At 34.7% G+C, this 24,455-nt stretch overlaps 1 protein-coding gene across 4 annotated transcripts in view; it reads right to left on the bottom strand.

The window, feature by feature from the left end:
- The window catches only part of GRID2 (glutamate ionotropic receptor delta type subunit 2), a 1,500,723-nt gene that overhangs the window by 359,423 nt on the left and 1,116,845 nt on the right, over positions 1 to 24,455 (bottom strand). For all 4 annotated transcript variants that reach the window (XM_074396451.1, XM_003924021.4, XM_074396449.1 and 1 more), the window contains one exon: positions 15,592 to 15,789. In XM_074396451.1, the coding sequence (XP_074252552.1) occupies positions 15,592 to 15,789 (198 nt within the window). The remainder of the gene's footprint in view (positions 1 to 15,591; positions 15,790 to 24,455) is intronic.

The raw sequence follows: 24,455 nt of genomic DNA, 5'->3' as shown, positions 1-24,455 counted from the left end.
TCTTTTATATCACAACCCAAATCTTTCTCTATATAATCTTAGGTTTTGTCTTCTTCTCATACTCTATCCAAACTCCTATCTCAACCTTTTTGAAATATGCAGATTTTAAAAAAACAGCTCTGAACTGTTTATTGTTTTTCTCACTGACATGTAACTGGATTTATTTAAATGCTTTGCAGACAAGACTTATATTAAAACTCTGTTTTTCTCTGGAAACTGGTGAAGAAGTTAATCACTTGGATTTTGGAGCCAAACTTCCTAAATTCGAATAATTAATTCTCTACAACTTGGCTATGTGACCATGGGCAAGTTACTTCACCTCTCTCTGTCTTGTTATCTGCAACACCGGGATAATAGTAGTACTTACTGTTGTGAGTATTGAGAGGTAATAAATACATAGTATGTGAGGCTGTGTCAGGAATAAGTAAGCTCTTTATCAGTGCCAGTATAATTGTTATTTGGCCAGTTTCAAGCTATGCTTTAAAATTCTTTGTGAGTTTTATGTTAATTGCAATGTTGTCAAGTCTATTATTGATGACAAATATGTTATCAAATTCTGGTGATTCTCTACTTTATTATGAAATACAACATATAAAATAATTCCAACCATATATAACGCAGAGTTACAGCTTTGTAAAAACACTAACTAATTAGATTTCAAAAACTTAACTTTAAAAAAAGTATTAATTGCCTTTTTTCATTACAATAGCTTTGCTTTTGGATTTATACTGCCTACTAGTTTCTCCTTTTGAAACTCTAAATTGATACATTTTATATCTTTATCCAGAGGGGTCTTAGTGTTTTCTGGTTGATTTCATGACTTTTTCATGTAGTAGTGGAGCACTGACACAAACAATTCACCATTACACTTTTACAAATATTTTCCAACATTTTGTTTGTAATTTCATTTAGTTTATTATGGCTTTTTATTACTGTTGATTGAAATTTTTGTGTACATGTAACTATTAGTAGTTTCCTTGTAAGTTATTCTGTTTTTAAGCCCCTGAAGGATTTCTCTTGTTTTTCCTGTTTGGTATCTACTTTTCCTTCTTCTGATAACAGTATCCCACTTTTCCTTGGGAGTCACTGCTCCCCTAGGCTTGCTCCAGGTGTTCTGTGTGTAGCTACTCCTACTCCCAGCACTCCATCTGGGCTAGCGGTGCAGGCCTGGCATTGACAGTACTGCCTCCTCTTGGACGCAGTACTTCATAGTCAGAGCCAGTCAGTGTTAAAGCTGAGGCTCTGTATGGGAACTGTTGGTAAAAGAGAATCTATGTTTATATTGGAATAGACAAGAGGATGAAATCTAAGCCTAGAGTTACTAAAAGTCACTTTACTGCCAGGAGAGGAGAGCCTGCCTGAGAATTGGGGTCACATGTAAACACAGCACAGCTGAGAGATGGAGCGAGCGATACCAAGGACTGATGAAAGGAGCCTGTTATCTTATCCCTGAGTAGGCCAGTTTTGTGAAATTGAATTACCTTTTCACTTCAATTGGATTATCATTTACAACCAAAGATACCTAATTAATTTAGCTTAGAATATATGGGAAGGTTATTTTTAAGATAGAGAATACCTTTTTTTAAGAAATGAGGATGAAGCCAAGAATGTGAAAAAGATAGAAAATAAAAGAGAAGTAGGGATAAAGAAAGATAGAGGGGCAATTTAAATTTCATCTATATGCAGATTGGCCTCAAATGCATGTGTCCATTCCATATCATTACCTGAACCTTTACTCCAGATTCATATATTAGATTACTTATTTCATTTTCCATTTAGATAGCTCCAAAGCAGTATATCCATAGTTGTTAAGAGAACAGAATCAAACAACTTAAGCAAATATCCTGGTTCTTCCACTTATTAGCTATGTGACTTTGAGCAAGCTATTTAAATTCTCTATGCTTTAATGTCTTAAATCTACATAACGGGCATAATAACTATTTCATCAAATTATTGTGAGCATCAAAGGGAGGCGTCCCCAAACTTTTTACACAGGGTACCAGTTCACTGTCCCTCAGACCATTGGAGGGCCGCCACATACTGTGCTCCTCTCACTGACCACCAATGAAAGAGGTGCCCCTTCCTGAAGTGCGGCGGGGGGCTGGATAAATGGCCTCAGGGGGCCGCATGTGGCCCGTGGGCCGTAGTTTGGGGATGCCTGATCTAAGGAGTCAATACCTATAAAGCTTTGGAATAGCATCTGGGTATTATTATTCATTTCTAATATGGTAGTTTTGATTCCACATTCTGCAACTCCTGCCCAAATATTTTCTTCATTAGTTTCCCCTATGCCAACCAATGGTACCACTCTGGATTAACTTGAAGTAAAGTGAGAGTGGCTGAGTATAACAGGCTGTATAATTGATGGACAAAGGATTTAAAATAATAGGAACAAAAGCCCCATGTAGTCTTTCAACGAAGATGAAAACGTTTTACATAAAGTCCAAATTTAGTAGGCTATAGTAGGTTGTTTTTATTAAAGAGCAATGAGATGCCATTGAATGGTTATAAATTAGGGGAGTGCTATTATCTAATGTATGCCACTTGGCCACCATTCATTCTTTTATGTACAAATATTTTGTAGATATTGAGGCTTCAGGATTAAACCAAATGTATGAAATCTCTGCCCAACTTAAGCTTACATTTTACCAGAGGAAGACAAGTGGACAAGTTGGTACATAATAAAATGATAATAAGGGTTATAAAGAACAATAAAACGATATGAGAGATAGGTAGTGCGAAGGGTGGAAGTCGTTTTACCACCCTTTGGGGAGTCCTCGCTAATAACTTTTAAGTGAATGTTGAAAAAAATTAGGCAGAGAAATATCAGGGGGAATAGCGTTTTAGGCAAACGGGAGAGATGCAAATGTAAACGGCCAAGTTCAGTGAGTACGAGGAAGTACAAGGGGCACCGTAAGCTTGGAGCATGGTGACAAAGGGAGAGATAAACAGGTCCCAAAGGGAGTTGGTTGGGCAGATTATGTAGACAATTTTAAGGACAGCTTTTACTCTGAGTGAAATGGAAACCCAACAGCAGAGAAGCCTTTCAGCAGGGAAATGACTGGATCGCCCTGGCTGCTGGTTAAAATATACTGAAGGCAGTCGAGAGTAGAAAGAGAGAGAGTAACTGAACCTCTGCAGCCGCAATCCAGAGAAGAGATCACTGTGGCTAGGAGCAAGAGTGAGTGGAGCTGGGGAAAACGGGAACAAAGGCTGCTTTTTGTTTTTGTTTTCTGCTGCCGTGGCTGAAAAGACAAAATTAAAAAGCCTTGAGTTCAGAAGAGATTGTTGGCTTTGGTCTTTTTCTCACCTTCCCATCCACAAATCCTATCAGTCTACCTTCCAAATATGTGTTAGATTATTACATTTTTAAAAACATAGAAGCTGAGGAAGAGTTTACCAATCTATCTGAGTCAACAGATATAGCAAGGTCTATTTGCTTTTCCTGCAGCACATTCTTGAATTCATTTTCTTGGTTCATCTTGACAATAGCTTCATTCCGCTGATGTGGACACTGACTCAAAGAGGATTTAAAACTCTTTTAGGCTCACATGGTTATTAAATGTGTCAGCAGTGTCTGTAACTAATATCATTGATGTCGCTAAGGATGAGAGAATCATGGAAAAATTTTGAGGTTGAATACAAGAAAACAAGGGACTCACATTAGATTTTCATAGCTTTGCAGTAAACCATGGACTTTAACAACTGAAAATGAGGAAAGTATAAAAAATGAAGAGCCTGGAAATCGAGACTTGAAAAGTGTGGATAATGTTTGGATTGGCCATGGAGGATTTAAATAAAAGATAAATACCTAATGAATTAAAGGACACTGGACATATCAGTGAAAGCTCTACTGACATTAGCTACTAGGGTATTGAAATGAACTCCATCAGCCAAGTGTCAAGACTGGCTACATCAACAACCCACAATCTGTGTGCAGGATCTTAGACAGTAGGAGTGGGGATGAGCACAGGAGGCATAGAAAAAGAGCAAGAGCTTGAGCAAAAAATATACTTATTTTGAGTCAACATGGCGTGGGAATTCTCTTCCATCATTTTCACTATTTATTAGAGGCCATGGAATTTTGCTTTTCTTAGATACTCAAGGAATCTGTTTTTTTTTTTCTTTATTAATGAGACTCTATGTATGCTATCACCATTCTTGTTTTGTATTGTTTTGTTTCATGTTGTCAGTTACATGTGCTTTCTGAGGTCTTAGCACCTCCTTCTTTGAAAACGTTGAGGCCTGGCTAAATGTTTCTCTTCACACAAAAACCTACTAACCTCATAATAGATTTTGGAATCAATGTAGATGTTCCCTACAACAATTCATTTTGGGCCATGATTTAGATGGAATTTATTTTCTAAAGTAGTTTTAGGTTTTCAGAAAAATTGAGCAGGAAGTATGAATTATTTCCCCTTTTACTAATATGTCGTATTGATGCGGTACATTTGTTACAACGAATGAACCTTACGATCAATATTGGAGAAGAATCTCACTCTGTCATCAAGGCTGGAGTGCAGTGGTGCCATCATAGCTTACTACAGCTCAAACTCTTAGGCTCAAGGGATCCTCCCACCTCAGCCTCCCCAGTAGCTGGAACTAGTGGCATGCACCACCACACCTAGCTAATTAATTTTTATGTTTATTTTTATTGTTTTGTAGAGGCAGGGTCTCTCTGTGTTGTGCAGGTTGTTCTCAAACTCCTGGCCTCGAGGGATCCTCCCATCTTGGTCTCCCAAAGTGTTGGGATTATAAGCATGAGCTACCTTGCCTGACTCATGAACCAAAATCAATACATGATTATTAACTAGAGTGTATAGTTTACGTTAGAGTTCATTCTTTCTATGGGTTCTGACAAGTGCATAATGCTAGCAGTGTAACCATCATTACAGTATCATGCAAAATAGTTTTACTGCCCTAAATATTTCCTATGCTTCACCAATTCCTTTCTCCCTCCCTCACCCCATTGTGAGCTATGTTAAACTCCAGTTTCTTTTATCTTCTCTAACATTCTGCCATGAACCTCAAGGTCAAACTCTAGAACGTACACATTTCAGTCTCTGGTTATCTCTTTCTAACCTACTCTTTCACATCTTCACTCATCCTTCACCTGTTTTTTAACTTCATTTGATCTTCTGATTAATTTCCAAATTAATTTTCCAAAATTTTGTCCAGGTTCTATGTCTCTGATCACGGCTATGCTTCCTTGATCATTTAAGCTCTTCTTTCATCTCACTTAATTCCCTTACAAAGTTTATTCACCATGTCTCAACCTTGATATGAATGTTTTCATCTCTGTTCTTAGACTTGGGTATTCAATCTCAGCTGAAGAAAATCACACTGTTATGTAGACTAGCGGCAGTTAAAAAGTGTCAGTTTCATATAAACCTCAGCTGAGTCTTTAGTGCCACTGATCTATTCTTTTTATCTATTTTGATTTAACAGTCACTTTCCCTTTCCTCAATGTCTATTTCAATTTTTACCACTGTCCTGGAGACTGTTACATAATACATATTCCCACCACTGTCAACATACTTAATCTCCAATTTTTTATGAAGAAATTTGAAGTAATAAGAAAGCACCTTCGTCAATTTTCCAATCTCTTGCCTATTATTAACATACACATTCTCATCATATTATTTTCAGTATCTAAGTAACATCTTTACCTCATCGAAATCAATTTTCAGTTTAATCATTTTTGATGGAGTAGAATCTGTTCTGGGATATTCATCCTTCACATATTAACTGGCTTTCTTATATTACATTTTCCTTCTTTCTTTTTCTTCCTTAGCTTGTAATTTTACTCAAGTCTCTGTTAACTTGAAAACAAACGAAAACTACTCAAACCCATGACCCTTCCAAGTATTATCTCTTTCTCTCTTCCCCTCTCCATCTACAATTTCTGAAAGAATAATACATATGAATGTCGTTTTCACCTATTCATATCCAAGTTTTTCCATCATCTTTTGCAGTCTGGCTTTTGCTCCCACTATGCTACCAAAAGAGTTCTGGCTTGAGTACCCAACAACTCCCAAATGGCCAATCTAGTGAACATTTGGCAGTTCTTATCATCAACATCTCAAATAGTTCTGACACTGCTAGTCGTAGTTTATTTTTTGAAACTTTCTTTTTTTTTCTTTCATAAATTCTCTTTTGTCAATTCTTAAGTGACAGCTTTCTTTGAGTTTCATCCTAAGATTAGCCCAGTGATCCTCTAACTCCATGTGTTCTTTTTGGCAGTCTGATGCACTTTCATGCTTTCAACTACCGCCCACAGGTTGCTGACTCCCAAATGTATATACCTCTTATTGTACTTTCACCATGAGCTTCAGAGTCCTACGTATCCAGCTCACCCTATTCTAAACTGTCCTCCTCCTCTAAGTCTTTTTCAGCAATTAGTTACACAACCATCCTTTTATGTATTTGTACTATGAACCGATGAGTTACCCAGACTCCTCCCTTCTCCATATCTTGGTCATTAAATTTGTTTATCTACCTCCTTTTCATCTCTAATTTCTTATCTTTCTTTCTATTCACCATATTAGTATAGTACGACAGATTCTTGTCACTTTTTGCTTAGAGTGCTGCAAAATTCTCATAAATTTTGGCCCCCTTTCCATGCTACTTCTAACCTTTCTACCTTTACTTCTACTCTTGTGTCAGTCAGTGGACATCCTTCACTTTCTGCCAATCCCTCTTCACCTAGATAATTACTACTTTTGTCATCAGGCTACATTTCTCCGCCTTTGGGAAATTTACCTTTACTCTACCTTTCTTGTTGCTTTCTTTCTCCATCATTGCACCTAGCGCATTGTATTATAATTAACTAGTTTAATCTCTGTGTTTCTCATTAAGACAAGATCCCTTCAAGGGCAAGAACCATGTTTATTTCTTTGCATCTCCAGTGCCTAGCACAGTACATAGCACGTAGAAGCCATCAATGAAATGTTTTCATGATCGATGTCTATGTCTTACTCACACTTGCATCCCTCCATAGCACTTTGACCATGTAGTGTGATTAACACTTGCTAGGTATGTTTTAAAATATTTATATGCAGGGTGCAGGTGCTAATGCCAGTAATTCCAGCACTTTAGACGGCTGTGGCAGGCAGATTACCTGAGGTCAGGAGTTTGAGACCAGCCTGACCAACATGGCGAAACCCTCTCTCTACTAAAAATTCAAAAATTATCTGGGCATGGTGGCATGTGCCTGTAATCCCAGCTATTTCAGAGACTGAGGCAGGGGAATCGCTTGAGCCCAGGAGGCAGAGCTTGCAGCAAGCCGTGATTGCACCACTGCACTCCAGCCTGTGCAACAGAGTGAGACTTCATCTCTAAATAAATAAAATAAAATAATAGCCCTTTGTCAGATGGGTAGATTGCAACCACACTGAGATATCATCTCAGGCCAGTTAGAACGGTGAGCATTAAAAAATCTGGAGACGACAGATGCTGGAGAGGATGTGGAGAAATAGGAACACTCTTACACAGTTGCTGGGAGTGTAAATTAGTTCAACCATTGTGGAAGAGTGTGGCGATTTCTCAAGGATCTAGAAGTAGAAATTCCATTTGACCCAGCAATCTCACTATTGGGTACATACCCAAAGAACTATAAATCGTTCTACTATAAAGATACATGCACACATATGTTCACTGAAGCCCTGTGTACAATAGCAAAGACATGAAACCAACCCAAATGCCCATCAATGATAGACTGGACAAAGAAAATGTGGTACATATACACCATGGAATACTATGTAGCCATAAAAAACAATGAGTTCCTGTCTTCTGTAGGGACTTGGATGAATCTGGAAACCATCATTCTCAGCAAACTGACCCAAGAACAGAAAGCCAAGCACCATATGTTCTCACTCATAGGTGGGTGTTGAATAATGAGAACTCATGGAGTCAGGGAGAGGAGCATCCTACACTGGGGGCAGTTAGGGGTGGGTAGGGGAGAGACAACGGGGGTGGGGAGGGAGGGTAGGGTAGGGAGTGATAACACGGGGAGAAATACCAGATATAGTATGCACCTAAAAAAATAAAATAATAAAATATGCATAAGCCTCCAGGTGAATATATGTTTTCTATTGTTAATACATTGATGAATTAAAATACCCATTATAGAAATTTATTTACGTAGTAAATCTATAGAATTGCCAGACTTTCTGTCAACCACAAAAAATGAGGAAAGCTGTGTGTAGCCCAGGCAGCTGATTTATTTTGTTTAGTCTTAAGAGCATTTTATTCCTCAGAAAATGACATTACTGCATTATAATCACTAAATGGTATCATATTATACTCCAATATTATATTTCTACCTTCAGAAACATTCTTTACTCTTGTGAAACAACGTGGGTGGGAGCAGTGACAAAAAAGCCTAGAGTTCCATTCGAATTTTAGAAATTGAGAGGTAGGACTCTCAATGGTGCCATGTTTTAACATGGAAACATCACTATTAATAGTTAGGTGCGAAGTATAGTACTTTTTCCTAATTTTGCAGATTTACAATTTAGTCCATTATTCTTCCTTCTTTTCCATTTTCCTGGGTTCTGGCTTTATTCCATTGTTAGATCTATTTTCCTTGGGGAATAAAATTCTTGTCATATAATTTAGCATTTGATAATCAGTTAGTGTGTTGATATGAAGAGATTTCATTTCTAGGTGGCTGAAACTCCCAGGTATAATTACGCTGAAGGATTATCTACAGGTTATTATTAAATCCAAAACTACCAGTCATGTTCTTTGTGTAAAATAAATCTTCCATTGTATTAATCATCAAGCTTTTTCCTTCATATAACCCTCAAAGGAATTCTTTATGTATGTACTTCTCCACATTTATAATTGACATATTAATTTTGCAGTCATTTAGACAATTGTAAAGGGTGCAATTTCCAGACAGTATTAATCATTACCTGTTTTCTCTTAAATCTATACCTACCATGTTTTACTCTGCTATATACTGTGAGCCTTACAGGAATGGGAATCTGCAAACCACATTTCCCAGGCTCCTTTGCCATCTGGCTTCTCCATAATTTCCACCAGAGGGAAACCATTTAAGATATCAGACAGGAGCTGGGCGTGTGGCTCACGTCTATAATTCCAGCACTTTTGGAGGCCAAGGTGCGTGGATCACGAGGTCAAGAGATCGAGACCATCCTGGTCAACAAAGTGAAACCCCATCTCTACTAAAAATACAAAAATTAGCTGGGCATGGTGGCACGTGCCTGTAGTCCCAGCTAATCGGGAGGCTGAGGCAGGAGAATTGCTTGAACCCAGGAGGCAGAGGTTGCGGTGAGCCGAGATCGCGCCATTGCACTCCAGCCTGGGTAACAAGAGCGAAACTCCGTCTCAAAAAAAAAAAAAAGATATCAGACAGGAAAAGAAAGAAAAGAGCCTTCTGCTTTAAATGATTATTTCAGTGGCTGCAATAGCAGTGGCAGTAGGTGATTCTCGATTCCAGCAACTAGAGCACAGGCAGCAACTTTTTGGCAATTCCAGCTCTGACCAAGGTGCATATGTCTGGCAGATACAGTCAACTGGCACATCAGTAGCACTAGAGATCTGTGTTTTACTCTTCCCTTTTTGCTTTTCCAATGTCCTACTCTCTTCTTCTTTTGCTCTTTCATTCCTTCTAGCACCTTTGTGATCAACCCCCAATATTAAATTCTCCTCTTTTCAAAATTCTGGGAAAGGCTTTCATTTTCCTGAGTGAACATGGGCACTGACTTATAGTTTATTATGTTGTAAATATTGAGAATTTAAAATAAAATTGTCAGGTCACTTTCAAAAATATATCCGTTAGAATCCAAGTATCATAACGGTTTGACCTCACGCTTTAATAGGTAGAATATTTATATCATTTTATTTTATGCTTGAACTATATTTATGTTTTGCTTCACTCTCACAAAATTGTAATGCAAATACAATAGCAATGTATGTTTGAAAGTTTTTTCTTGGATCATCAAAGTATTTTTGCATAAAAAATGCATGCAAATTAAAATTAAAATCTTCATGAAATAACTGGTGACTATAAGGTTTTAGGTATAAAACTTTTTTTTTGATTGAGTCATGATTAGATTAGTATATCATCTATTGATTCAGTGTCTATAAAAATAAAATTTTATTAGAAATGCAGCTTACAATGTTTTGGATAGAGCTTTGTTAAAAAAATAACTTAGGCATCCATGGGTCAATGCTAATTATGGTTTAAATGAGGTAGAGTTTTGCATCAAGATTTAATTTCTGTATTTTTTTACTTCATAGAAATCTTTTTTACACAAATGAATATATGAAAAAGGAAGTTTTTAGTTCCTATTTCAAAATGTCACTCAACTCCTTGAAATTTTTTTGTGCTAAATATACTGGCTTGCCCCTTGGAAAGTCTTCTAGTATCCCTAAATACTCCATTTTAAAAGCTACTGACTTTAAAGCTACCCAAAGAAGAAACTACATCACAAAACATCCAACTGTATCTAACTCAGATTTATCTTTGTTTTTAGTTTTATTTTTTGGTACTTCTATTCCAAACTTGATATGCTTGTTATTTCTTACATAAAGTTCTCTGTGGGCCTCTCTTCCCTTCTAAACTAGGAGAAAGTAATTTCTCAGTTACATTAACTCGCACTTAATTTCTCCTGTGCTAAGCAGAAGATATCTCTCATTTATCTATTTCACATATTTTGGCAGGATTTGTGTTTTCATAAGTGTTAAGAACAGATTATTTGCAGAAAATTATAAAAGTAGTGAAGCAGAGAAGGACATAGGATACTTTACTATATTATTAGTTTTTAAATAGACTCCATATGTACAACATATCAATCATTCACTCTCTCTGACTGCATTTTCCTCTCTTAAAAGTATATATATACTGAACCACTGACTTCTGGTTTTATTGGGAAAGCTCTCTAACTTGAGATCGACACCACTCTGAAGCTTTAGTTTCACCCCTGGAAATTACTGTGTAATAATCATATGAATTCAGAGCTCACTTTCTATTGTTTCTTCTTTGACTCTTCTTTAATGTGATGGTTTGTCTGTGATCATTACGACACATAATTTCACCACGTGAAACATTATTTTAGTTTTGGTAGCCCCTTAGGCAAACATGAGTTAATCCTGTTATTTTTTAAAGTCTTATGATCATGTACAGAGATATTGATTGGCAATATTTATTTAAAATATACTTAGATTAAAAAAATGTATATTATTAGAAGGTATAATAACAATAATAAGCTTGCCTTTCTGGAGTGCCATCATAATATTATTATGCCATTTCAATGGTGTCTTTTGCTTTACAGGGGTAAATACACCTCATAAAGTTTGAATATTATGAATTTTCTTGGAAAGCTAAATTATTTTATAGCGTTTGATTAAAATTTCATTGATGTAATTTAATTAACATTTGTAATTGTTAAAAATTAGAACTTACGTCTTTACTGAAAACAGTCAGAATACAGTTAAGGGAATGCTATGTACCTTTATCCTGATAGTCATTTTCTAATGTTGGCTGCTCTTTCCTTCTTGAAATGTTATTTTCTGTTGGCATTCCTACAATCCATTTTCTCAATTTTCTTTTAATCGCTCTACCTACTCCAACTAAGTCCTTTTGTAGGATTCTTCTCCTCCACCTGCTTAATAGTTTTCCCAAAGCCTAGTCAGTGTGGCTAAATATCTGCTTGAACAAAGTAAGAACCTAGTTGCAATAAATAGTTTTATATTTTTTATGTCTAAAAATCATATGTCCGTTTCTTTAAGCCTCGATCTTTTGTTTGCAAAAAGACTCCCTCTAAACCATAAATAAATACACAATAATGACATGATCTTACAGGCAAATAATATGACAAATTTTTTTTGTGAAGAAAATACTATTTCTTGTGTATGATTGTTATGCAATAAACATATTTTCAAAACATTGTAGTTGGAAATGATCTTACCATTAACATACTTGGACTCCTTACTTCATAGGTGAAAAAACAAGTCTCCAAAATTTAAACTAACTAGTACAAGCACATACAACAAATTAAAAACAACACCAACATACTAATTTGAATGCTTTTTATGCTTAATTTGCATCTAGCATGTGTGGTTTATTAGTGTAATAACTCATTAAGGATTTAAACCACTATATAGAATAAATTTGTATAATGCCTTTTCTTTACAGTGATTTTAATAAAATTGCTAATCTGGGTTCATATCAGGAAGGAGACCCTAGAAATGTAAGGGTAGAACCCTGAATTTTGGAGTTTTTGTTTGTTTGTTTGTTTGTTTTGAAACAGAGTCTTGTTCTGTCACCCAGTCTGGAGTGCAGTGGCGGGATCTCTGCTCACTGCAACTTCCACCTCAAAGGTTCAAGCAATTCACCTGTCTCAGTCTCCTGAGTAGCTGGGACTACAGGGGCAAGCCACCACACCCAGCTAACTTTTGTATTTTTAGGAGAGATGGGGTTTCACCATGTTGGCCAGGTTGGTCTCGATCTCTTGACCTCATGATCTACCTGCCTTGGCCTCCCAAAGTGCTGGGATTACAGGTGTGAGCTACCATGCCCAGCCTGTGAGTTTTAAAAGAACAGAAGATTAAGTGGCATGATTTTAATAAGAAGGATGAAGACCAATGATTGCCCATTTTCTATTAAAAATAATGATATTAATGTTTTTGCAATAAAATTCTATATGTAACTTATTTATTAAATAGACCAGATTCAATAGGATTTTATAGAATATAAAAATAACTTTGTCATTTTTCCTACCACTGCTTTAAGAAACCTTTTATTCTACTTGTTTCTATTCCTTGCAAACAATTTAGGTTAGATCCTTTAGGTTTCTGAGTTCTTTAAAGCATTTGAGAAATTATACTAATTCTAGCAATGATTGACTAGTTTGTATTGGACTAGTATAAAAATGAAAATTGCAAATTCAGGATCAAATTGAAAAAAAAAAAAATAGAAAGGACTAGAGAGTAACACAAAGCAGGCAGAAACTACCGCGTTTGAAAATGGTACGTGCACTGGGTGGGGCCCTCCTTTGTAAGGCTTATTCATTGAGGACCTACCTCAGTTCAGGGCATATGGGGTGGACAGAGCTCAGGTAGAAAGTCTTGTTAACTAACTTGTAAGAGGATGGAGTTTGAATCAGCTAGGGTCGCCAGAAATTGAGAAGGGAAACACAAGAAGGAGGATGCCACAGAAGAGTGAGCCCCAAAATCTGTGTATAAACTTTCTAAAATCCTTAGCTGACTGCTAAACTGCACATATATGGGAGAAATCCTAGGAAAATTAGCAAAGAGTAATGGCTAGAAGGCTAAAAGGGCTGAAGAGGGGATTACAATGGTTGCCTATGACAGGGAAGATACAGATTGAATTTTGAGTTCCTCTAAGTCAGAAGGACTTGAGGAGAAACACAGACTTTCCCCAGAAACTCCAGAAGGCTCTTATTTTAGAAATACGCGGATTACAAAAACCAAGGGATTTGCCCTAGGAACTGACTAAATTAAATAGACCTGCCTTAACATATGTTTAAAGCTAAATCTCCACAAATTCAAGAGGAACAGATAGTGATTTAACTATCCACTGAAACAAAAATCAGTCTTTTTCAGAACACGCAATCTCAGAGACATAATCACAAGTCTTAATAATGTATTAACCACAAGGTCCAATATGCAATCAAATATAACCAGAAATGTGAAGAAACAGGAAAAATATAATGTATTCTGAGATAAGATGTTGAAATTTTAGCAAAAAAGAACTTTAAAAACAGTCATTATAAATGTGATCACAGACTTTTAAGAAAAGATAGTCATAACTGATTTTTTAAAAAAGGAAAACAGCAGAAAAATATAAAGTTATTTCAAAAAATTCAAATTCTAGAAAGAAAAAACAAGCAATCTAGAATGAAAAAGCTACTGAATGGACTTAACAAAAATTTGAAGGTGGCAGAATATCAGTAAACTTGAAGGCAGATCAAGACAAATTGTCAAATCAGAAAGTCAGGGAGTAAAAATATCTTAATAAAATAAGCAAGGCCTCAGTGACAGGAGACAACATTAAGTGATCTAACTTGAATGTTCTCTGAGCCTCAAATCAAGAAAGAGAAAGAAAAAAGGGTAAAAAAATTTTGAAGAAATGTTTATTAATGTAACATATCCTAGAAGTTTTGTGAACTCTCAGCACAATAAATGCAATGAAAATCATATCTATACTATCATAATTAAATTTATAAGCACCAAAAATGAAGAGAAAATTGTAAAATGGCTACCAACACATACAAAAAATGTACTACATAAAAAGAATCAGGATACAGATGATGGCTAATTTCTTATCAGAAATAACATATGGCAAAAGATGATAGAATCACATCTTTAGAATGATGAATATTAGAAAAACCTGTAAATTCAGAGTTTGATGTCTAATGAGAATATAATTTTAAAATGAAGGTTAAAAAAGACGTTTCAAGGTAAACAAAAGTTGAGCGTATATGCTGCCTACATAGGACTGCACTTCAAGGCATTCTAAAGAAAGTTCTTCAGGCTGAAGGCAAATGATACCAAATGGGAGCTCAAATATTTGTAAGGAATAAAGAGCCCAGACATGGTAGATAAGTAATTAAATTCCAGTAACTGTCTTTTTTCCTTCTTTTTATCCTTTAAAAGACAATAAATATTTAAATAAAAAAACCATGATATTTGGTATGAGGTTAATAAAACATAAATATGTGACCACATAGCAAAAAGGAAATTGTATTGTTGAAAGTTTATTACTTTTTATGTGAAGTAGTACAATATTAACTTTAGATAGAATGTGGTAAGTGAAGAATGCATATTATGACCTCTAGACTAACCGTGAACAAAAATACAAAGGGAGACAACTAAAGGCAATAGGAATAATAAAATCAAATACTGAAATATATTTAATTAACCCCAAGAAAGACAGGAAAAGAAGCAACAGAGAAAAAAGTAGTATACATATAAACCAAATAGTAAGTTATAAACCTAAATCCAACTATTCAATAATTTATGAGGAAGACATAATAGTTATGAACGTCTACGTACAAAAACAGAGCCTGAGAAAGCTGAAGCAAATTCTGACAGGACTAAAGAAAGACACATAGGTTTTAAACACCTTTCTGAGAATTGAGAGAACAAAGAAAAATATATGCGTATATATAGACTGAAAACTATGCATTAGATCCGAGAACTAAATGATTAGTTTCTAAGTGGTGAATGTTTTAATTTTTTTCCTAATAACATCGTATTTTTTAAAAGAAAACAATAGTACAAAGTGCGTGTGTAAGTTACATTGTGATTTCATCATGTACCATATACTGACAAAATGCTTTGGAGGGTAAGTTGAGCAAAGAAAAGGCCTTCTTGTAAACCCTTTTCTATTATAGGATATATTTTAACATTTAGCTTTATTTTGTCATCTACTTTTCTTTCCATAAAGTTCATAAAATAGTGTTAAGTGAGGCTTTTGCACTCAACTACACACTACACCACCACCTAATTACATCACACCTATTTTATAAGAAATCAGCTTCAAGGTGTTACTATTGAACCTTTAGGAATGAGACAAATAAATAAACAAATTCTTACCTTAAAGACTAGTTCTCCTACCAAGCCATTCCATGTCCCATCTTCCTGTGGGCTTCCATATTTGTGATCCGGTGCTACATAAATTTCATAGTTAAAACCCAGGTAGTTAGATAAGGCATCCAAAACGTCAATGGAGAAGCCCTGGTATTTCTTCGGCTTACCCAAGACATTTTCAGAGACCATCACAAAAGGTTCTTCCTACACGGAAATAAGAGAAATTTCTGATGTCAATCCAAATTGCTTTCTGAAAGCAAAGAGTAATTCTTTAGAGAATTTTGCTTATTAAATCTAGAAATTGCTTCATACTTTGGAAGAACCAACTCAGGAATATAATTCATGTGTTATTAATGAATCATACTGTTTAACAATGCTTAATCATCCAATTTCTTCTCATCTCCCTTTTAATTATTACCATATCCAAAATCAGATAAAAGTGACTTAAAAACTTAGGGTCCAAGAATTTATTTTCTCTGCCATCTGAGGAAAAATCGGAGATTACTCAATAATGAAGCATTCAACAAACTATAAATTTATCATATTTATCATTAGGCATTTATTATCTGTAAATCATGTAAATTACATACAACAAAATTATAACAGATATAATCTACATAAAACTCTCTGAAAATACCCAAAAATTCTAAGAACATATAATTTAGTTGCAGTTAATAATATTACATTTACTGGGAGTTATTCACTAAGTAATTTTGTGACTTTGATATAAACACATATTTTATTGCAAAAATAGCTTCTTTATGACTGCAATGAGAAATTCACTTACCTTTTCAATAAACTGTCTAATTTAGTAAATTTAGTAAATTGGTTTCTGCTTCTACTTCTTTTATCTTTTCCCATTTTTGTCTTCTTAAAACTAACAAATAGGCCCCTTTCACTTTTGAGAGCACCTGCTGTTAAGAGAGCTTGATTGATTTGAAACATGCTGCCAGACTACAGAAAATTAGATAATCTGTTCCTTAATTTCCTACACTTGTTCAGAAATCTTTCAGCAACAGTAATATTTACAGATAACCATTCATACTCCATCCAGCCCTCTGGGCAGGCTAAAATCTCTCCTTGTATATAAGCCAGAATACCCAAAGATATTTTTTGTTTGTTTGTTGAATCATTTTTCCTCAGGGACTCACAAAATAGCCCTCATAATGCTTTCATTTTGGCTTTTAGTCAAAGACACTGTAAGTAGCTTATAAAAATCACTGCACCTGCACCTGTTATAGGAATATTGTCAACCATAATATACAGTTTTCTCCCTAAAAATTACCATGAGATAAATTTTGTAATTGTTCAGGGTCAAAGGGCTTCATTTGCCTCAGTAGTGTATTTTTCAAAATGATGAAAACAACGTGACCAATTATTGAGGCAATGCTTTTCAGTTTGGCTATCCAAAAAAATCAGTACTTAAGTTTGATGTTCATCTAAAACTATGTTGATATTGTAGTATTTATAACATTTATTTAATCTTGGTTATCTAAAGTGCTTACATTTTCTAATTTTGAAAACATTTTTGTTTCACTGTTTATATGTTATTTTAGAGTAAAATGAACCAGTAAATGGACAGTTAGTAGGGTAGGTTACACCAAAAAAAAGGAGAAGTCCATGTCCCTGACACCTAAAATGCTGTACACCACTTGGGTCAACTTGCTATAGCTGTATGATGAAAGAAAGAGAAAGAAAGAAAGAAAGAAAGGAGAGAGAGAGAGGGAGGGAAGGAGGGAGAGGGAGAGGGGGAGAGAGAGAGGAGAGAGAGGAGAAAGAAAAAAAGAAAGAACAAATGAAAGGAAAGAAAGAAGGGAAGGAGGGAGGGAGGAAAGGAAGGGAGAGAGAAAGAAAGAAACAGAAAAAAGAGAGAGAAAAAGAGAAAGAAAGATATTTCCACCTCTTTTTGATAAGCTACTGATTTTTTTTCCTGTTACAGTAGTAGTTTATATTAGGGAATATTGAAGATCATTAGATCTGTAGATAGAGGTTTTCAGAATGAATCAAATTTGTAATAATACTGACTTGTTTAATATAAATGACATTATAAAATAAGTGAAAAGTGAACAAGAAATACTTTAATATTAATTGTAAAATACCACACATCTTGGTATTTCAAATATTCATATATTTAAAATACATAACAAAACTTTAGGCAATGGGCAGAATTTGCTACCTGTCATTTGGTTGTTTGGACAACATATAGAACTAGCCAATGACTATACATTGTATAAATACCTTAAAGTTGGTTCTGAGATGATTAGAATCAGAATGGATTGAAGAAATTCTAAAATAAAGATCAAATTCACAGAGCATATAAATAAGATCATAAAGTTCTATAATTAATACAGTCTTGAATACCTGTATTGTGATATATGATGGCAACAGAAAGCATGTACTAATTTTCTTATATGCAACCCATTCATTTCTAGATTTTGAGCATCTATCAATCAGCAAACTAATTTTAAGAGGATTCATGGAAGATATTATTTGCCTGGCTCTTCTACCAATAATTGAAAGTTATATGTATTCTCTATTTTTCAGGACCTTCAAAGCTGAAAAAAATCAGCTATGTTTTTCAGTTTAAATCACCAGGGAGTTGAATAAAACTCTTTGATGTGATACTAAAAAGTTATGAACCTAATTATTGCATAGGTAAATGATAGATGTGGCAAAAATATTGTCTCAACGTATATGTTGGTAAGAAAAATTATTATTAATTCTTTTTCTTTTTCTTTTCTTTTTTTTTTTTTGAGATGGAGTTTTGCTCTTGTTACCCAGGCTTGAGTGCAATGGCGCGATCTAGGCTCACCGCAACCTCCGCCTCCTGGGTTCAGGCAATTCTCCTGCCCCAGCCTCCTGAGTAGCTGGAATTACAGGCACGCGCCACCATGCCCAGCTAATTTTTTGTATTTTGAGTAGAGACGGGGTTTCACCATGTTGACCAGGATGGTCTCAATCTCTTGAGCTCATGATCCGCTGGCCTCGGCCTCCCAAAGTGCTGGGATTACAGGCGTGAGCCACCGCGCCCAGCCTCTTTTTCATTTTTAACTCATAACCTGTAGGCCGATTTAGTATTCTAAATGGTTATACTTTCTTTGGTATGTTAAATTTCTTTCTTGAAATGACTTTAATTCTACCTTCATAAGTAAATCTCTAGGCAAACTGATCTCTTGTACAAGTCTATTGTCAAAATCTGTTCCTAGCAATGTCACCTATAATTGGGTAAAGATACAGAATAGAAATGGTATACTAAGGGCACTTGTAAAATGAATTATTGATGAACGTGCCTTTTAAATTTTATACCCTAAATAAACTTTTATTTCATCCTATCATTCTTCATCTGGATCAATGTTTTTAAAGCTTTATTTTTAAGCTCTATTACAGATTTGGACCATTACTCATAAATTGTAACTCTGACTAACACTCTATGAGTACAACCAGCCAATATATTGGACAGGTAAACAGCAAAGGGAATTCAGTTGAAGCTCTGTGTGAGAACTATAATAGAAAAGATACTTGTTCCTTCTCTGTGGTAATACTTAGTTTGTTTTGTTCACTTTTATCTGTGTACCTACCTCCAAAATTTATTCATTCTTTGATTTATCCATTTAACATTCATTGAGCAGCTAGCTACTGCATCAAGGTACTACACAATATAGTGTGAGATATGGTAAAAAGTCATGGATATTATCCTCAAAATAATTATACCCTATTAGTGGGGCATATATTCAATCAGTGTGCTCAAAAAATATATATAAAGAAAGAAAAAGCAACACACACTGTAACTGGTACTGACAGGACAACAAAGAAATACAGTAGAAACTGTAAAAAAAAAAAAAAAAAAAAAAAAAGAAAGAAAGAAGAAAGAAAAAAAGAAAAGGAAAATTTTGATTTTGGGGGTTACCAGCTATGTACTTTTCTAATAGATGAGAAAACTTAGGAAGAATCTCAACCCAAAGTCACACAATATGTTACAGCAGAAGGAGGCATCATAATCTGCCTTACTTGAAGCTTACTGTCTTGAAGCTCAATTTTTTTTCGACCTATCGATTAATATCTAGGACTACATAGTTTATCTCAAATTTCAACACAATTTATGGTGGTACACTGGGAGAGGCTCCAGATACCTGACAGAGAAAAACACAATCCTCTCTAGAAAAAAGTATCATTACTTTAGATATAACATGATTCTTTCAAAATAACTTTTTGAATACAATGTCCAAAGCAAAAATTAAAGTTACCTGGTGAAAATAAATATTAGGTCGGTGTAAAAGTAATTTCAGTGTTTGCCATTAAAATTAGTGGCAGAAACCTCAGTTACTTGTGTACCAACCTAATAATTCTTCAAAAATAGAATCTTCAGAAAAACAAAGAACAGAAATAGATCTCTCAATAATTTAGGTATTAGAATTTTCAGATGCATATTACAAACATGATGTTAGTGTTTGAAAAAATGAAGGGCAACTTTTTTTTTGGGGGGGGGGTCAGGAAACTAGAAACTACAAAAAGTGTTGTTACAGAGTTGAAAAAGAACCAAACAAATTTGAGAATTAGAAAAGACAGTGGCCAAAGTTAACACATGAACCAGTCATTAGCAGATAAGAAACAGATGAAGAAAGAATTAGTGAATTGCAATAGGTCAGAATTAATATCCATGGTGAAAGAATAAACAAGAGGATAGAAACTCCCAAAGCAAGAATAAATAGAGAAACAGAAAGTGAGGTAGTCTGATAATTCCAAGTATGTCAGGCATATAAAAAAAAAATAGAAGTGCTCCTATTTCTAGAAACAGAAATAGAAACAGAGTGAATAGCATTCACTCCTGTTGGATGTATAAATTTAAAACCTTTTAAAAAATATTTCGACTTGCCTAGTAGCATATAGAGCTACTTATATACAAGTTAATATTACTTGGTTTTAAGTATTACATGAATATCTAGTATGAAGATATGTGTGGCTACGTCCTAGAAATTCCACTCCTTGGGTAAGAAAACAAAAGAATACTGGGCACCAAATTATATGTCCAAGAATGTTTATAGCAGCCTTGTCTGTAATAGCTCAAATTTGGAAACAATCTAAAAATACAAATGCCCATCAACATGGAAAAGATAAATATATTGTGATACATTGATGCAGTGGAATACTAAGCAGCTTAAAATTGAAGTAACTGAAGCTGTACCCTCATATGAATGAAAGTTTAAGAGAATAATTTGAGTGAAAAAAGCAATAGCCAAAGAAAGCAGAGTTTCATTCCATTTACATAACATTCAAAAATGGGTAAATTGACTACTACGTTATTTAAGAATTCACACTTAGCTGGAGACTATCTAAAGAAAAGAGAGAAAGTGATTATCTCTGGGTGGTTAGCTCTGGGATGCTGGAAAGGATCTGATCAGAAAGATACACCAGAGGAGGTGGTTTCTGTAATGACAATGGTCTGCTTTTTGCTTTGGGTAGTGGTTCCTGGATGTTACTTAACTATTTATTAATTAATGCTTCATGCGTTTTTCTGTATACATGTTATATTGCAATATCAAATAAGGACAAAGAATATGTTAACTGTGAACAGATAATGGAGGGCAACAAAGCCATTTTAAAGTGTCTGCTATTTATCTGACAGGGAATTGAAGCTTTTGTCGAAGAGAAATAGGATAATAAGAAAGTAATTTTAAGAGTAGAGTGCTGAATGGATTGTGGCAGGAGAGAGGATTAGGGGTCCTTTGCAACAGCCTAAATGACAGGAGATTACGGCTTGTGCCTATTTAACATATATTTTCAAAGTGTAAGTAGATGGCTTTGAGTCTTCCTTTTTACGGACAGAAGGCAAAATAATAAATGATAAAATCCTGCCATTAAAATTCATTTTCCAGCAATTAGCTTCAAAGAGTATTAATAGGACTTGAGTCTAAATTGGTGAAAACCTGTCTGCCTATTAAATGAAAACAAATTGCTGATTATGATTTGCTGATCATTTGCATGACAGATTCTCTAAGCACAAGCTTCAGCAACTGGAACAAACACAGCTTTTATGGAATGTCTGTGGTTTACAATCTAAGTGCATTAGTATGAGGATCCATAGACCTGCTTGTAGAAAAGGGTGTTTCAGTGGTTGATAATTTTCGTATTAGCAAGGATTTATTCGCATCGCTTGTTGGGTTACTAGATAATAACTTCTAATTATGAATTTGTATTCAGTCACTTAAAAAATCTCATGCTAATTGCTTAGTTGATTTATAACACTGGAACTTTCAGATTTTGCGGTTAATTCCTATATTTTAATAACTATATAATATTGTTCGCTAGTGATGGCATTGGAGAAAAGCACCTGACATTTTTGATAGCTACGAGCTACAGGTTGTACTGCTAAGGCTTTACTGAGAGCTGTTTAGAGGTTTTAATATGCATGACTACAGAATGCCAGGATAGCCAAAACTAAGAATGAGTCACTGGAAATTCTTTTTAATTATGCTCACACATGCAGCTCAAAGACATTAAAGAAAGAAGATAATATATTTTAATGGCCCGTGTAAAATATTTTTTCCCTAAAACATACTCCTGACTGAAGCAAACAGTAGTTGTCTTTATGCATGGTGTGAGCTTGTCTTTTGCTCAGGGATGACACATTCCATTTTGATATACGCAGAATAAATGGCCACCATTCTTCTTGGAAAAACCTCATTATTTTTTATAGAGCATATATGAGTATTAGAGATGTTTACAAGTTAGGAAGGCCAAAGGTATGTAATTTGTTATAAGGAGATATCAAGATGCCAGGATAGAAAAACAAAATAAGGAACAGCAAGAGAAGAAGAAACAATCTAGGTGTTGTAAAGAAAACTGATACTTGAGTTGCATGGAGAGAAGAAACACAGATCATAGGGATATGCAATAAAGACTTTTTTAAAAAAGGTTTTGCAGGAAGATTTTATGAGGGAGCAAATGTTTAGAAATAATGCATTAAACTTAGTTTGTAATCTTTCCTTAAATATTTTTATCAGAAAATAAAATTCAGTTATAAATAATAAACTTAGATCTATTAATATGCAAGATAATTGATTTTTAAAATAAAATGTTTGATTGTAGACACTGCTTTCAACTAAAGAAATGGTCATATCTTAACGACTTAGAAGCTAAATGAAGAGTGGACAAAACAATTTTTTTATACAAAGAAATTTGAAAGAAGCATAAGTTGCTATAACTGGGAATACAAGGTCACCAAACACATTAGGCAATTAAAATAATCCTAACTAGCCTAGTTCTCACTTGTTGGCTTTCCCTAGCATTCATTCAAAAATCCATTTTGGAGACTAAGATTTTATGGACCACATGACCACCCTAAGGGAACTGAAAAATACCAAACTCTCAGATTGCTTTTGGAGTAAGAGCACTGGATAATGATTTTTGCTGTTTGTTTGGTCCAAGTTTTTATCATATTACTAAATTTGACACTTAAGTGAATCTTACAAGTGCCTATCCACATGCTAGAGTCAATTATAGTCTATTAAGTATTTGTTAAAAGCTTTCTAGGTACAGAGTACTTTATAAGTGCAGTTATCTTGAAAGCTATCAAGAAATATGTTTGAAATACAACATATTGGAGCTGTAAAGAGTGACTGGTTGTACCAAATGAGAGAAGTCTGTAATTATTTAACTGAAGTATTTGGCAACATTTGACTTCAGAATGGTGCTGATATTTACAAACACTGGAGTTGATAAATTATATTTCTGTTAAAATATTGTAAAAATAGTAGTATTAATAAATTTCAACTGAAGTTTATGATATGACATTATCTGGATGTAGAGGCATTAAATAAATGTAAACTAAAACTAGTTAAACATTGGAATGTAGCAGAAAGCCACATAAATATTAAAAATGAAAACCATATGAGACTTGAAAATGTTTCAGGATTAGTGGTATTTCTACCCAAAATAATATTACTTACAGGGGAGTAGCAGAAATTCAGATATCTATTCAGTCATTCAAAAGAGTTTTAATGGTAGGCACACACTAAGAATACAGCCGTGAACAAAACATTAAACTTTTCTATTCTTCTAGACCTACATTCTAGTGGGAGCGACAGAAAAGAAACTAACTCTCTCTTTCTATATGTTATATGTGTATATATATAACATAACACATACATATGTTTTCACAGTTTACTAGACAGTTGACATATATATATATATACACATATGTGTAACATACATATTTACATGTAACATAACATGTATATGTTATGTCAGATGGTGATAGGTGCTGTGAAGGGAAATTAGACAATGACAACAAGACATATGTGAGAAATGATTGCACCTTCAATTGGAAAGCACCTCTGTAGAAAGAGCATTCAGACAGAAGAAGGAGTGAGCATAAATACATCAGTTAAGAATCTCTCTGACATGTTTAAGAGACAGAAGAGTTACCAGTGTGGCTGGAACCAAGGAAGCTAGAGCCAGATATTAGGAAATATCTAAGAGACAATGTGTTTGGGTGGGCCAAGCTTCACTAGAGAGTCTTTAGGCAACTGTGATGTCAGCTGTTACTTTGACTGAGATGGGAAGCCAGATTGGCTCTGAGCAGAGGAGGGGCAGGATCAAATATATTTTCACCGTTTACTAGACAGTTGACAGTTCCTATTGACAATAGACTGGAAGGGGCAAAGAAAGAAGCTGGGAGATCAGTTAGGAGTCTTTTGCAATAAATCAGAAGCGACTTGGCAGTAAAATAGATTTAATAAGGTGTGATTGGATTCTAGGTAATTTCTGTAGGTAGAGCTGATGAAATTTGTTGATATATCGGATGTGGGGCTATAAGAACTTAGTGAGAAGTGACGGAATGCTACCTCATACTTCCTAGAGATGCTCAGTGG

The sequence above is a fragment of the Saimiri boliviensis genome, chromosome 3 (genome assembly GCF_048565385.1).
Source record: "Saimiri boliviensis isolate mSaiBol1 chromosome 3, mSaiBol1.pri, whole genome shotgun sequence".
Taxonomy (NCBI): Eukaryota; Metazoa; Chordata; class Mammalia; order Primates; family Cebidae; genus Saimiri; species Saimiri boliviensis.
This window is presented reverse-complemented; position numbering and strand designations above follow the sequence as displayed.